The 15,775-nt window shown below is 37.8% G+C and overlaps 1 protein-coding gene across 1 annotated transcript in view; it reads right to left on the reverse strand.

The window, feature by feature from the left end:
- Nucleotides 1-381: 381 nt before the first annotated feature.
- The window catches only part of TFCP2 (transcription factor CP2), a 49,338-nt gene continuing 33,944 nt past the window's right edge, over nucleotides 382-15,775 (reverse strand). Inside the window, exons 9-16 of the mRNA XM_081936261.1 lie at nucleotides 13,546-13,634; nucleotides 12,632-12,680; nucleotides 11,913-12,006; nucleotides 10,292-10,382; nucleotides 7,626-7,729; nucleotides 6,687-6,829; nucleotides 2,110-2,161; nucleotides 382-1,881 (exon numbers count right to left, since the gene is read on the reverse strand). Coding sequence (XP_081792387.1) covers nucleotides 1,844-1,881; nucleotides 2,110-2,161; nucleotides 6,687-6,829; nucleotides 7,626-7,729; nucleotides 10,292-10,382; nucleotides 11,913-12,006; nucleotides 12,632-12,680; nucleotides 13,546-13,634 — 660 coding nt within the window. The 3' untranslated portion in view covers nucleotides 382-1,843. The remainder of the gene's footprint in view (nucleotides 1,882-2,109; nucleotides 2,162-6,686; nucleotides 6,830-7,625; nucleotides 7,730-10,291; nucleotides 10,383-11,912; nucleotides 12,007-12,631; nucleotides 12,681-13,545; nucleotides 13,635-15,775) is intronic.

Raw genomic sequence — 15,775 nt, forward strand, 5'->3', positions numbered from 1 at the left:
TGTATTCTAATAAGCAACATTTTACTGTACTCAAATCACAAAACCAGGTTGCTGTCTTATAAACACATAGCATACAACTAGGAATACTACCAGCCTTGTCACAGTGCAAGGCATATCCTTAACAACTGATCAGGGGACTCTATCAATCAACTGTTAACTCTGCTATCACTATGCCTATACACACAATCCATTAGGAATAATGAAAATCTATAGGTCACCATTAGTTTAGCTGTATACTATATCCAGTCTTCTCAAGCATCCTGACAGACCACATGAGTTTCTGGTACAGAGTTAAAGCAAACAACAACCTAATTTAAGTTGGTGGTCATCCTGGGAGATGGAACAGGGAGTGCGCCGTAATATAAATAAGAGCTTCAAGGGCAATCTGAAAAAGCTTGTATTTTTTTAAAATCAATGCATAAGGTATGAACTCTCAGATTCTACTTAAAAACGATAAAGCTACAGATCTCTTTTTAAAATGTATTTCTCTTTTCTTAACCCAATAGGGTTTTTTCTATGAAACTTGTTTAAAATGAAAAACCTCTCAAATAATCTGATATCACTAGGAAACAGATAACTTGGTTTCCATTTAATAAAAATGAAAGCCCTTTTCTCAAACTCTCTGCCTTAGGTTAATGTCGGCCTATATCAGCTTCCTGGCCTCTTGTCTACTCACTATGAAGAGAACCTAACATGCAAGAGCATATTACACTCTGGTATGTGAAACTTACAGCTTGCAGAGATTTTTCATTTTGCTAGGGGGACTGAAAATGTTACAGAGAATCTGGCTTTGTTCATTAGACTTGCTGTCCACGTCTAATTTGAGGACATTATTTCCTGTAGCTAAAATAGTTTCCCCTTCTTTCCCTGCAAGACTCAAAAAATGCATTCATTCCAAAATGTGGAGACCTTTTAGTAAGAGACTGGTTGCTGCCGTGGAAACAAACACTCAGGGACTTTGTTACCACCGAGTGTTTTCCAAAAGTCATTATAAAATTCTTGCTGTATGAGCCTATTCTTGGACAGTGAATTCCTGTAGGATTTCATTCCAAAGTCTGTATCAGTTCAACATAATCTCAAATAAATCCTTCCAATGCTTTGTTACTTTCTAACACAGTCTTTTTTCTCTTCCTTGGAGTTGTGTTCTTTACGTAAACAGTAGATAGCCCTGGATATTTAGTTCATAATTTCTTTTCTCTCTCTTTTTTGCCTCTGAATCCTCTTTAACAGGAGTGTCAGGTGAAACCCCAAATAGGTAAGAGTTCATAAACTCACGACTTTCTCCTAAATTTGTACTAGTATGAGAAATCATTCACATACTTATGTATATGAGCACCTTTTGATACACAGATCTTTATCTCAAACAAGTGCTGAAAAAGTCAGAACAGGAACAGTTTTTTCAATCCAGAATTTGCTAAAAATAGGCTTGTCATTATCAACTGAGTCATATAGGCCTTCAAGAGTTTCCCTAGAAGAGATGCACAATTCCTAGGGTGCCCGGATATCCATTACAACGTTTTGTCTATTGAAGTCCTAGGGTTGTTGTCTGCAGACAGCCTCACCCAGCCCTCTTTCAATTACATATAATTACAAAATTCAATCGCTGGATAGTCTGGCAGTTTTAATTAGCAAACAAGTGTAGTAATATTACTGAACTACAAATAAGCAGTTCTGTGCTTATGACCGGTATCTACTACAAGCCAGTAGTGGTAAATTCCACATTGTTTGCCTAACAGGTGACAACATGTTGTGGTAGCAAGATGGGTCTCTGCTGGTGTCCAGTTGCCAAAACTTATAATGAAGCTGTATATGCAGAGCAGATGCAAGAAGGTCAAGTCTTCATCTATTTTAAGATAATGTGGTAGCTATCATTGGTTTCAGCTGTAAAGAAAGCACAACATCAGACTACAGATGAACAGGAGTAGAATCCCATTATTGTTCCTCACCCATCTTCCATCTGAAAGACAGAAACTTTACACATAGTATATTAATCTCCATGCTGATTTGGTTTGGGTTTATGGAGTGGGGGTGGTGTTAGGATTTGTAGGTTTTTCAGAAAAAATAAAGAAGAGAGTAACATGCATTACTGTGCACTGAATAAATGCTTACCTTTCATTGTGTCCAACACAAAACATGATTCATCTTGAAAGTTCTGTATCATCTAAAATAGGAATAAAATGTTCAGAGCCTGGAGAAATCAAGCCACTATTCATTGTGTCTATCTTAAGCAGCACATTCTGTATATTAAGGTACCTTTCAACAACTGACATTCATTGTCCCTTGTAGATGAAGTATAAGGAAAGACAAGTATGTACCCAGGACTATACACTGACCCTTTTGAAGAACAGCTTGTTTATATCCAGGGCAGGAAACCTCCATCTACCAATCATCTTAATTTCCATTGTCTAAAGTTCAAGGATTTTTTAAAGAGATGGTCTGGATTTTACTAAATTGGCACAGTTCACTTTTACTCTAGGATGATCGAGGATTCCAAACCATCTGGCTTCTTATATCTGCCATGAATTTCTTTCCTCTGATTAAATTTAAGCACAAAAAAACACAGGACTACAAAGCTGTAAATTTTTAAAATCCTAATCCTATTCTGAATATGCAGTGAGAACCGTCTCATGGTAAAAATACTGAAGGGGGTGGGGGGTGGGGGCATTTAGTTAAAAAGTGAAAACATACAAAAAGCAGCATAATCAGAAGCAAATAATGATTAGGCAGGGAAGCATGTTTCTTGGACCAAGAAAGTAGCACTGTGTAAAATATCTGCTTATATTGCATTGTATTTTTCTAGATACAAGAAACTACAGAACATATGGGGGGGGGCGCTTTGCTTTTTTCTCGCGTTCAGCTTCCCAATATTGTCCATACTTCTTTAATTCTTAACAGTCATTAAGCCAGGAAAAAAGCTTTTATTGTATTGAGCAAGGCAGTGACTCACAAAAATTGTAATTTGTAAAATGCTGATCTCTGGATCCATGCCTAAATGTTGCAGTACTGCATGATCCATGCATACCTAATTATTAATTAGCAAACATGTGAAGTTATATAATTTTAAAAGTTTGTGTTTTGTACACGGTAGATATTCTAGCCTTGTGGACTGTGGGCTCTAATAAAAAGGCTATGTAGATCTTGCAAGTTTAGGTGGGACTGAGAATGAAAATTCAGAACACACTTAATCCATACATCTCAGTGGAAGTGTCTGCATTACAATATTCCAAATTCCCTTAAAAATTAAGGTTAAGGTTCCCCTCGCACATATGTGCTAGTCGTTTCTGACTCTAGGGGATGGTGCTCATCTCTGTTTCAAAGCTAAAGAGCCAGCGCTGTCCGAAGATGTCTCCTTGGTCATGTGGCCATGACTAAATGCCGAAAGTGCACGGAACGCTGTTACCTTCCCACCAAAGATGGTCCCTATTTTTCTACTTGATTTTTTTTACATGGTTTTGAACTGTTAGGTTGGCAGAAGCTGGGACAAATAATGGGAACTCACTCCGTTACGCAGCATTAGGGATTCGAACTGCTGAACTGCCAACCATTCTGATCGACAAGCTCAGGGTCTTAGCCACTGAGCCAAATTAGGAAAATATTAATACCAAAGTCCAATAAATAAGAGGAAAAATGCATATAATTTTTTTTATAAACACACACACACACAAAACAAAAAACCATCTTCCATTACAAATTGTAGAAAGTATGTCGATTGGTTACAAAAACCTCCGTGCATCCCTTCCACAGTCATCACCTACAATTCATATCAAATCATATATTTTAAATCAAATATATTTATATATATTACTATCATCATACCTCAAACTTCATTTGACTATAATTGTTTTTACGTGCTTTTATATAAAATATTCCAGATTTAAAGCAAAACCACATAATGGCATTCCATTAGCTCTTCCCAATATCATCCAGTAACATTACATCTTTATAACATGTTCTAAATAAAAATTGGTTATATTTAATAACAGAGTTTCTAAACCTCCTTTCGTAGTCATTTGCAATTTATATCAAATTTCCTCTTATCAAACAATACATATATATGCATTATTATCATTATCAATCAATTATTTAACTGTATCAATTATCACTTCATTTTATACATAATGCTCTAAATTTAACTAAATTTGGCTTAATTTTTTATTATAAGCTTTCATTACATCAACCTGTGTCTTTCCAGTAATAGTGCAGTCTTATGTCTCTTGCCATTTGTGGCATTAGTATTCTGGTTATTTCCTTAGTAAGTTTTGTATGGACTTCTCTTCGCAACTTATTGCTTATTGCATATCTCGTATAAGCTCGAAACCCTCCATCTACTTCTTCGATCAGCTTATGTTTGGTTATCACAAGTGCTTCTGACAAAATTTATCTCCTTAGTTCCATCAATTCTTCTCTCTTTTCTTCTTCTATACTTTGAAATCTGGGGTAGAGCTCCAGTCCATCTATCTCCCCTTTCCATATTCCACTCTTTCCATTTCCAACCACGCTCAGTTCACTGTCAGTATCATTAATTTTCTTGTTTATTTTTCCTTCAGTTTTTAGAACTCAGACCTCCACTTTCTTCATTTGATGAACATCCTCAATTTTTCCATCAAATCTTACTGTTCTACGATCTATGTTCTCCAATCTCTTCTCAATTTTCTCCGTTACTTCTAATAATTTTTGAATTTCAAACATAATCTTTTGCAATGTTAAGGTTTCTTTTTCATGTTGTGCCATTCTTCCAACTTGTAAACATTGCCACTCTGGCATTCAAAACTTTTTATTAAATTTAAAGCAAGTTCATTTATAATCTTTCAAGACAAGGCTTTGTTTTCACTCCACTCCAGCTGCCAATAAAGCTCCCAAAGAGCATCTGTATAAACAACCCATGCTCTTCTCACTATATCTCTGTAAACAAGCTGAAGACCCTTGAAATGCAAAGTCAAATGATCAAAGAGAAAAAAAGAAAAGACAATATTTCCAAGCCTTCCAAGCCTCCAAGTGGCAGTGTTACTTCCTTTCCCTCTGTTATTACAGTCCTCTTTGTATTCCTTTTATATCTTCTTTATATTCCAGGCTTAAAGAAAACAAAATTCTTAAATGGAGCAAAAAATCCCATCCAATCCAGCATCATAAAAATAAGGAAAAAGATTTTAATCCATAGGTATAAAAAAAAGAATATTAAAAAGTAGAAGAAAAACTAATCTGTTCAATTTAAAGAATAGGAAACATTTGCAAAAGTTCCATCTGTGAAAGAAAATTTTAAAAAAGGATAACACACTGTCTAATGTAGCTTAATTTCGCCGCTTGTTCTCTTGTTTTCAAATTTAATTTAGCTTTAATTTTTTGGGGGGTAGTCTCTTTTATAATAAGATTTCCTCACCAGATTGACACACTTTCTCTTTCCGTTTTCCTCCCGTTCCAGAGCTATCCCAACTTTAGCAGCTTCAATGGCTGTGCTTCTGTCGCCAGCAAAAATAGATTCTCCTGGATCAATCAGGGACTTTGTGGTGTTACCAAGTGCCCGAATTGGAATCATGTGACTGCAGGGATACTGCAGTGGCTGCAAGTTCATGGAGAGGTCATACTTATTTTTTTAAGCACCATTGTAAGTTCAAATGAACAAACAGTTGGTAAGAGAGGACCACCTGCATGATTAACTTTTTACAAAGCACATGCTCTAAAAAGTTCACTTTATTTTTCAGTCTAACTTAATCTGATAGATGGCTTAGATTCAGGTACTATTTTCCTCAATAATATCCCAGAAGAATCAACAGACGCATGAATAGTAGACTTCAAATCAACTAACTAAAATTCTAACCCTCCCAAGAGGGCCCTTGAATTCATTCAAGAGCTGAATCCATGCATTTGATTAATATCATAGTTTGCTTAAGAAAGCCCTATTTGTAATCATACAATATGCTGAGCTACAGGTAGTCAATGAAGCTCCTGTGGACACTCAATGCATGTCTCAGATACCTCTTTTAATGTCCACCAGGCTCCTCGGTGTACTTGTCTTGTTTCTATGAGACTTGTGTTCGTTTGTTTTTTAAAGTTAAGTAAGAAGCTAGTATGTTGCACTGCTCCTCAGATCAATATGATCATATGATCCATCTGATTCCATCCATCTATCTAGAAGGGTCTTAAAAATCTGGGTCTTCCTAGAGATGACCTGCGAACTTGCCATAAGGTTATGTATTTTGAGTTTTGTTTTCCCTAGCCTGGCTGTTTTATTATCTTGATTTTTTCCCCAAATTCTCTTTCTAAGACAACTTGTATCACTTACGGGGCCACCCTAGAAATTGAAATGATTTTTTTTTAAAATAGCTTTAAATATCCTATCTGTTCATAGCAATGGCTTTATATCTCACAAACGTCTTATTGGGAGAACAGACTGGATTCTGGTGGACTAGCGTGCCTTCTAATAAACAAATGTTTGTGAAAGGCAATCATGTGAGTTGTTTCGTGAATAGACAAGTTTTTCCATGGCCATCAATTTTAGTACGTGTGCCCCTCATGTGATGTTAAGAATCCAAATGAATACAAACTACATTGTGGCTCACTGCAATTTATAATCTGGCAAATGAAGAAAATTTCCATATTTTTAAAATAAGAAATCAGAGTAAGCCTGCAACATTATTAAACTCCTAAGCTTCTACTCAGTAACTTCAGACTACCAACTTTACTCTTACCTCATCACTGATGAGTACATGAATCCCTGTAGGCCCTTGTTTGTAGATTTGGCTGATTTGTTGAGAGGAAATGCTGAAGAGTTGGGCTATTTTTTCTGTCAGCTCTACAGCAGTCAATTCTTCTAAGTAGATTGCATGGTAAACTGCAGAATCAATAAGAATGAATAAGTAAGAATAGTTCCAAGTTGACCTTAACTAGGATGGAGGGAGGAAGTGCTTTTAAAAAAGCAAATGGCAATACTGTCTTCCTTTAATTTATCATTTTCCTCAGATTCTGCAACCAATTTTCCTATAATCTTACTCTACTCTTCAAAACAAATGTACACATTCCCTGACTAATAAATAACGGTTTGAATATATCTCATCACTTTCCAGACATTGCAATCTCTATGATATATAGGAGGTAGAAAATTGTCATCAGATTTATATAATAGCAATAATATTTTAAAAGCAGTGGGCTCATATTAGAATTAAGCAGATGAACGGAATTGAGAAATTTTGGAGCAACAAAATAAAAAATGAACTACAACTAAACTGCAACACTGATCACTGATATATCTTATACCATCATTCCCATCACCGCAGGTCCAACATATTCTTGAAGTGATGATCCCATTACAAATAATATATAACTGCTGGTCTTGTTGTATTCGGGTCTTTTCCCATGTAAGATTTAGATTGTTTTGGCAACATTTCGGCGAGGTCTCACTCGCCATCTTCAGGCTGGGTTTTGGGCTTAAAGCGTGGCCGGAGCTGCCATCTTTCTATAAATCTTGGTGTGTGTGTGTGGAGTGCTGGCTTTGTTTCAGTAAGTGGATTGATTGGGTGTGTGGCTGTATCATGATTGGTAGATTGGTGCTGATTGGTGCTGGCTGTGGGTATATATATATATATATTTATATATGCAGACTTTATCCTTTACCTTTCTAATGCCCTTACCAAAAAAAGTACCATTGGCTGCATCCCCATCTTCATGTTTCTGCTGATCTCTCAACTGTTGTGACTCTTGACAAACATAGATGGTCAACCTTGGCCGTACCATCCTATGGAGAAAAGAAGACAAGCACTCTCCAGGATCAGTAGGAATATGAGTAATGACTCTTGAATGAAAGGGGAGGAAATGGCTGTGCCACCAATTGACTATTTATTGAGCTTCATTTGGACCTCATCTTGCACAGAAACATTTCAGAGGAAGTAATATTGTTAGTTAACTGCCAAACGTTTAATAAGGCATCATTAAAAAAAAACATTAGCACCAATAGCAACAAAGGAAACAACATGAAGCACACTACATTCCTTACAATCAAATCAATCATTCATAAATGGCCAGTGAAAAATCAGTAAGACTGGCACTAGCCAAAAAGAAGGAACAACTGTTGTGAGAGCATTTTGCAGATCACCACAATTTGATTAGTTCATACATTCAAAAAATAAGACACAAGACTTTTCCTAGGATTATTTTGTGTCCGGGATGCTGGTAAGATGACCGCAAATGCAAATAAATTAAAAAAAAAGGTTTAGGTAAAATCAACAGATAATTTCCTATTTGATTTCCCTGCCTGATCTCTTGTCCTTCATTTGCAGAATTTATCTATAGAGGCTATTCAAAGTTCACGGGAGCACCTACACACATATGTTTGGCTCAGAAGATGAAATGGTCATAATTTCTTTGCTTATCAGTAAGACTAAAAATGAATTTGGACTTTGTACTTAGACATTTTTCACTATGGCTCACTAAACAAGCCATAATTACACATTGCACTAAGCCAAAATCACAGGGACCACATTATGACTCAATCTGTAAGTCTAACCAGGGTGTTCTCTGTTCAGTAAACCATGATGTAGAGAAATCTTGATTTAGCCTTATGGGAAAATGAAGTCATGTAGTCACTCAGCAGATCCAAATCATCCTGAATTATTGTGGGATAAATGTTATCCAAAGATAATATTTCACTGCAGGCACTCCCTCCCTCACATAAACATTGCATGTTTAAGGGCTTTTTCTATTCTATGTAGAAACATTTAACCTGGTGATGAGATGGAAGAACTCTCAACATTAAATTGAGTGGCTATGATGGCAAAATCCATTCTTCCCATTTTGCATTATCTTATAATCACATTTCTGCAGCAGAGTGGCATCATTTTTTCCATTCTGCTGAAGCCCAATTGAGCTGCAGTGTTTATTACCATTTTCTACTAAATTCAGGGAAGAGAGATAGAAGTAAGAGAGAGAGAGAGAGAGAGAGAGAGAGAGAGAGAGAGAGAGAGAGAGAGAGAGAGAAAGGGGGGGGGGTATTGTATGCAGATGAAATAGAAAGAGGAAAGACATACTAGTGCAAATCTTCAGCAGTAGACAGGAAATATACATATTATGAAGTGAAAGGAAAATAAAGGCATCATAAATATACCATGGAGAACAAAGAAAAAAGGGGAGTTAACAAGATACAAAACTTTTTATAAAATAAAAAGGGTTGCAACAATGCCCGTGTGTTCTTAATATGGTGACGCAAACCCTAAAGTACTGTACAAAATTGGCCCATATTTAAATCGTATTGAAGGTGTTGTTAATAAGATGTATTTGTAAAGTGGAGTATTTTAAAACAAGTAGTCTTTGCTTATTTTTTTTTTCAAAAAAGCTGCAAAAGCAGCAGCTGTTTGAAGTTATGATGGTACTGAATGAGGAGATCTGAGACTGGCCTTTGAAGGTGTGGCTGTGGCAGCATCCTCGCGGTCTCATGATCACCATTTGAGACCTTGCACACATTCCCTTAGCAGCAAGGGCAGTGAGCTTTCTGACGCAGAAGCAAGCAGTACATCAATCCAGTGAAAAGCGTATCCATGGTGGGGGAGCATCACCCTCGCGGTTCTCTTCTTTTTGGGCGCATTCGCTGCATAAAGCCAACAAAGCCTACAGCATTTCCCCCCATCCCCACCCCACTTTAGCCAGTCCTATCTGAACAATCAGAACTGGTACATTAACTTGGTGGTATGGTGTGATATTAGGAAAACTTTTTTTTTGCCAGAAGCTGCTATTCACCTGGGAATATCTGCTTTTTATTCACCTGAAGGACAATTAACAATCCAAGAAACCTGCACATTATTAAAGGCTGCTCTAGTCGCGTCTCAAACGTAGCCAGCAGGGAGTGGTGGGGAATATCCAAAATGTATTTTAAAAAGAAGGGAAATTAAGAAGCAAGCCCTTCTTTAATGAAAAAGGCATATACGCTCACATTTGCCCATACTTGGCTACCGAAAGGAAGGACATGAAAAGCTACATAACTGAATTCCAGAATGCCAAAAAAAAAAAGGGCATATATTTGTGATTTTCTCTAATTTGCCTCATCCTGACTGTATTGCACATGCCGTAATAATCAAGTTTATTTAGTATCCTAGGATGATTTGTGTTCTCTCCTGTTTCACAGAGGCACTCTATAGAAGAGATGCTCTTCCGGAGTAATATATCAATATTGATTATAAATAAGCAGTCACAGCCAAGTGCCAAAAAGTGATTGAAAGACAATTGGGGGAAAAAGGCATGTTTGTTTCAGTACTGCCCAGCACACATAAAGCCTCAACTGTGTAAAGTCCATTTGGCTGATACACACCGTCCTTTCAACGCGTTGAAGAGTCTGATGCCATCTGCAGGACCGCATATTTGTATGACATCTTCTCTGGTTAATTTCAGTAAGTCTGCCCCTAAGATTTTTTTTTTTTTGAAAGTGAAAAGGGATAAGAAGCATTATTGTTGTTGTTGTTGTTATCAACCCCAGGCCTGGGACCAAAGTCAAATTTTCAAAGTTTTCCAGAATCCTAGGAAAGTTTTCCTATCTATGGGGGAGAGAGGGGTGTTTTTCCAGAGAGTGGGAGCCACAACAGAGAAGGTCACACAGGACAGCAATATGTACTTGGCTAGTGAGATGGGCAGCATATAAATTTAATAAATAGTGGAGGGGACATAGAGTGCACCCACTCTGCTGGAAAATACTGGGTTGGAAGAAATGATTAGAGACAAGCACTCTTTGATATCCAAAGCTCTGTGTCATAGAGGGCTTTATGGGTATTCAACCAGCACCTTGAATTGCCAACTGAGAAGCCAACTGGCAGCCAATGTGTCTCACAGAGAAGCATTAAACACATGGACACACTGAGACACACCATTCTCAGTGTGAGACACACCATTCTATTACTGCTCACACCATTGCATTTTGAGCCAGCTGCACTTTTTGTGTGGTCTTTAAGAACAGCCGTTGTAGAGAGCATTGCAATAATCAAATCCAAAGAAACCAAGGCAGGACTGACTATCTAAAGGGCCTCCTTATCGAAGAAAGAGTACAATTGATGAAAGTACTTTTAAAAATTTTAACTCAGCGTTTAACAGGTTATTTCACCCAATTTTCTTCATTAATGGGGGCAACCCAACCCACAGTGCAAACCTCATTTCTGTTCCCCTTATTTCCAACAATTGTTTATTTTTCTCAATTCATTTATTCATTGCTTTTCAGCTCAAACAAAGGTCAAAATGAATGTATTGAGTTGCAGGCTACTTCAGTTTTTTTTTTAAAGCTCTGCCAATCTCCCCCCTCCCCCAGCCCCACGAAAAATGTGGCCCTGCCCCCTCCAGCAATCTCCCTATTTCAGCTCCTCACCATTTACAGCACTTAAGAAAATAACAACACATCCTAATCTAAAAAAAAAGGATTTCTGCTTCAGATACCAGTGCATTTGAATATTAAGTAAAAAGATACATGATGTGAAAGAGAGAGATTATTACCCAGGTCATAAATGATCTATCACTGTCTTTTTGGCACATGGATGAAAGAGAAGAGACCCGGGTCCTTTGCCTGTTTCAGATATGAAGAGATAGGGTATAATTTTTTAAATCTGAGCAGGCTAAGTGGTGGGGATTATAAGGTTTCATTTAAGCCTTCTCCCTCCAATCATTTAAGCAGCATTATCTGCCCAGACCATGCAGTTCATTTGAACTGCCATAACCAAAAGCAGATACAAAATGGTGCTCTTGTGTCATTTGGACAGGAAAGGTGGGATAATCCTCAAGGTAGAGAACTATTCAAATGCATTAGCCTGAAGAGGTATAGAAAGGAATTCAGAGGGGACAAGTCACGAAGGGAGAGGGTTAAGAGAAGGTGGCAGGGAAATAAAAGGATGCAAATTCAGAAAGCCTCTCCTGGTTATCAAAGAGAAAGGAAAAAAAAGTGTTGGTTTTACCTGAGAAGTTTGTGAAAAGCCGTGAGAAAGCTGAGAAGCGATTCCGGTGCAGCCACTGCTGAGCTTCCTGAGGTGTGGATGTTGGCAAGAGGTTCTGGAGGGGGAGGGGGGGGAGGAAAAGAGACTCAATTGCTTCTCTACAAGAAGAATGCAGATTGATTACAGAACTACTGTAGATAACTATTACAACATTTAAATTTTGAAACTGGGACTTCATATACAATTTTCTCCCAGCATCTCCAAATATAACGTGAAGCCTCCAACTAAATCTGCAGTGTTTTTGTTACGTGTGAAGCCTTGGAGTAATACCAATTTGCAACTTCTATTGGCCAGTTTGAATAGCAGGTTGAGGGTAGCCCTCCAAAAATGGATGGAGGCAGGACCTATTCCAGGAAGGAGGTTTAGGAGTTTAAAGAGGCAAAATAGGTGCCATGAGCATCTGCACAATTTAAGGCGTCAATTTTCCCCTTAAATCTTCCCACATTTTGGCTCTACCCATGTAGGAATGGCGGGCGGGCTCCATGGTAACCTCGGGCTAATCATTTGTCCACCTTGATGGCAAGACTCACTGTGAATCACGTTGCAGCATTTTGCATCAGGAAGAGATAATTCAGGGAAAAGAACCCTTTGGTCAGCTAGATCAGACCATCCCAAGCCCACCTGTAGTCAGCAGTGGGGTAGAGAAGAGAAAGAAGCGGGAAATGTGAATTAAAACGTACATCTGCAATTGGAGCTGGAGGTTCAGGTTGGTGGTTTGGAGACCCGTTCCTAGTTTTAGAAAAACAAAACAGAAAAGGCACCTGAATTTTGCTTTTCTCTTCTTGGCATCTTATTTAAATATCCCATATCCTGCCAAAAAGATTGACGAGAGTTTAACAGAATCATAGTTAAAAAGAACTAAAAAACATGACCTTTCCATGGCCTTTCCCTTAAGCTTCACTGAGGTTCAAGCTTTTATCAGAATTAATCTTAATGACAATTCTTAAGATGGAAGGTAAGGGTAGCCTACAAAATCATTAAAGGTCGTGCAAATGTAACAATTTTTTGTGTGTTTTGGTTTTGAAGTAGATTTTCAGGCTATTTAGTCCAACTCCCTGCTGGATGTGGGAAATATGAAGCTGAAAGATTCCCTGAATAACCATTATATCTTGGCTCAAAAACCTCCAGCCAACAAAGAAAGCTAGACTTTTGCTCAAAAGTGGAAAGAGCAACCACTTTCCTTTCTTCTATTTTTATATAAAGACAGAGTAAAAAGCTCTTTTGCGTTTGCTGCTGCTGCTCAAGATTAATATCCTCCTCATTTTCTATCTGATTTATATAAGTCAGGCTGCCTGAGAGACATCTGGGAAAAGAATTTTAATAATGAGGTTAGTTTCAGCAGTACCTCTATCCCTGCAAGCTAATACACCTTCCCATAAACAGGTTTTTTCTAAGTGAAAAATATCCATTCTCTTGAACATTCACTCTTTTTGCCCCATGCTTTTTTTTGGGGGGGGGGAAGGAAGGGGTGTACTAATGCAAAGGCAAGAGAAGATGACCAGGGCCTCAAAAAATTGCTAAACCTTAAGGTAAAGAAACCAATAAATAGAGAGGCCTTTGAAAAAAAATATACAGGCAAAAGGCATATAGTTACCCTTCACTGATAGAGAAACTGCTGTGAGAGCTGCTAAAACCAGGTGATGGCACATTGTTGACATATGTGATTTCAGGCCATGGAGAGCACTGGAAGAAAAAATATATACCCTTCTAATGTTCCACAATGTTTCTGTAACAGATTTCCTAGTGATAAATATGAATGCAATCTGCATTCCCTCCCTTTACTTCTATGGCTTTTCACTTTTCCAGCTCTTGATAAAGGAAAAAAAAAGCACATCCAATTTATCTGAGGAAAAGTACCGTATTTTTCGGAGTATAAGATGCACCAAAGTTTTGAAGAGGCAAATTTTAAAAAAAGTAGGTAGGTAGATAGAGAGAGATAAAGAAATACAGTAGGTAGGTAGGGAGAGAGAGTGTAGGTAGTTAGGTAGAAGGATAGAGAGAGAAATAGAGAGAGAGAGAGAGAAATACAGTAGGTAGTTAGGGAGAGAGAGGGAGTAGGTAGGAAGATAGATAGATAGATAGATAGATAGATAGATAGATAGATAGATAGATAGATAGATAGATAGAGAAAGAGAGAGAAATACAGTAGGCAGGTAGAGAGAGAGTAGGTAGGTAGGTAGATGTTTTCAGGTGTACTTATCCATGTGCTGGAGAAGAACATTGCTGACAATCTGCAGCACTTAAGACTTTGTTTCTGCTGGCACAGCACTTGATCAATCAGTTAAAGAGCTTTCCAAAAGAAAAAAAAAGTTTTTGCACTCTGCAAACCTCCCAAAAATGCCCCCCCCCAAAAGGCATGAATAGCCTTGGGGGGGGTGGTTGCAGAGTGCTCCTTGAGGATGGGCCAAAAATGAGCAAAAACCAGCCCATTTTTCATGAAAACAGCCCCGTTTTTTGTCCAAAAAATTGCATGCATAGCCTTATGGAGGCTTATAGAGTGCTGGGGGGGAAAGGACTGGGGAGAGGATGGTCCATTTTTTGCTCATTTCTACCCTCCCCATTCCCCAGGAGCTCTCTGAAAGCATCTATATGGGTATGCACAGCCATTTTGGTGAAGGGGCGGGGCTTTGAGAGGCAAAAAATGCTGTATTCGATGTATAAGATGCACCGATTTTCAGCCTCTTTTTTGAGGAAAAAAGGTGCGTCTTATACTCCGAAAAATACGGTATACATTTATTCGAATCATTTTGTTCATTCTAAGCTAGCAGCACAAGCTCTAATTTAAAGCTTTCCTTTCGGAAATGCTACAGCAAACAAAGCTTATTTTGAGGTTAAAGGTACAACTGAGTTTTTTCAAAAGGAATCCCTAAAGTTGGCTATGCAGTCTTTGCATGCTCCATGTTGCTTTTAGATTGCTTCTCAACAGAAACTATGAAAAAATGTTTATTTTCATAAAATTGGTATACTAGAGTATTTCGAAAAAGCATCTTTTTGCACCAATCCTCATGCTAGTTGGAAGGGATGAAGTAACGATGATTGTGCTTGTATTCTTCTTATGCAAAAGGTATTGATTTTAATCCAATTGTGACTCAGGTTAACACCTTTTGCTATTTATGAATACAACAGTTGCACCAGTGATTTACAATTTGGGAATCTGATGCAATGATGTACTAACATAGAAGGAATGGCTGCCAGCAATTTTACTTGAAAACAACATGGAGCACACAAAGACTGAATAGCCCACTCTAGGGATTATTTCATTGTTTGTCATGCATCTATAGAATATACATATTAACAGGCCTGGGGAGATATTAATAGCATGGCACAATAACCTTCTCTGTGTGAAAGAGCATACTCCTCAGCTGCTTATCTGTGTTGAAACAACTACTTGATCCTGGAATGGTAAACACAATCAGATTTGCTTAATACTTGAATGGAAGATCCCAGGAAATCCCAAATCCCAGGGCTTTTGGCTAGACTAGGGAAGTTTTAAAAAATAATAATTCCAGAAAGTGACAATGACAGATTAATGTGTATGACTGCGAAGAGAGCCATATGGATACATCTGTAAAATCACTAGGAGCCAAGCTTGAGTCCTAGAGAGACATTATTAGTTTTCGGTCATTAGCATTCTTTTATTTGCTGCATAACACTGGTATCTCTTTACTACAGCCCTCAAATTCTAATTTAACTGAGCTTTCATCCTTTCCAAACATCTTATCTTCAAAATAAATAACTATGCTTACTGTGTAAGGGTGTTGTAATTCAACAGTGTCTAAGGGCATTAAACTGGGAAAGCCTGATTTATAGCACTACCAGCATTT

The sequence above is a fragment of the Natrix helvetica genome, assembly GCF_964273705.1.
Source record: "Natrix helvetica genome assembly, chromosome: 1".
NCBI classification, from domain to species: domain Eukaryota; kingdom Metazoa; phylum Chordata; class Lepidosauria; order Squamata; family Natricidae; genus Natrix; species Natrix helvetica.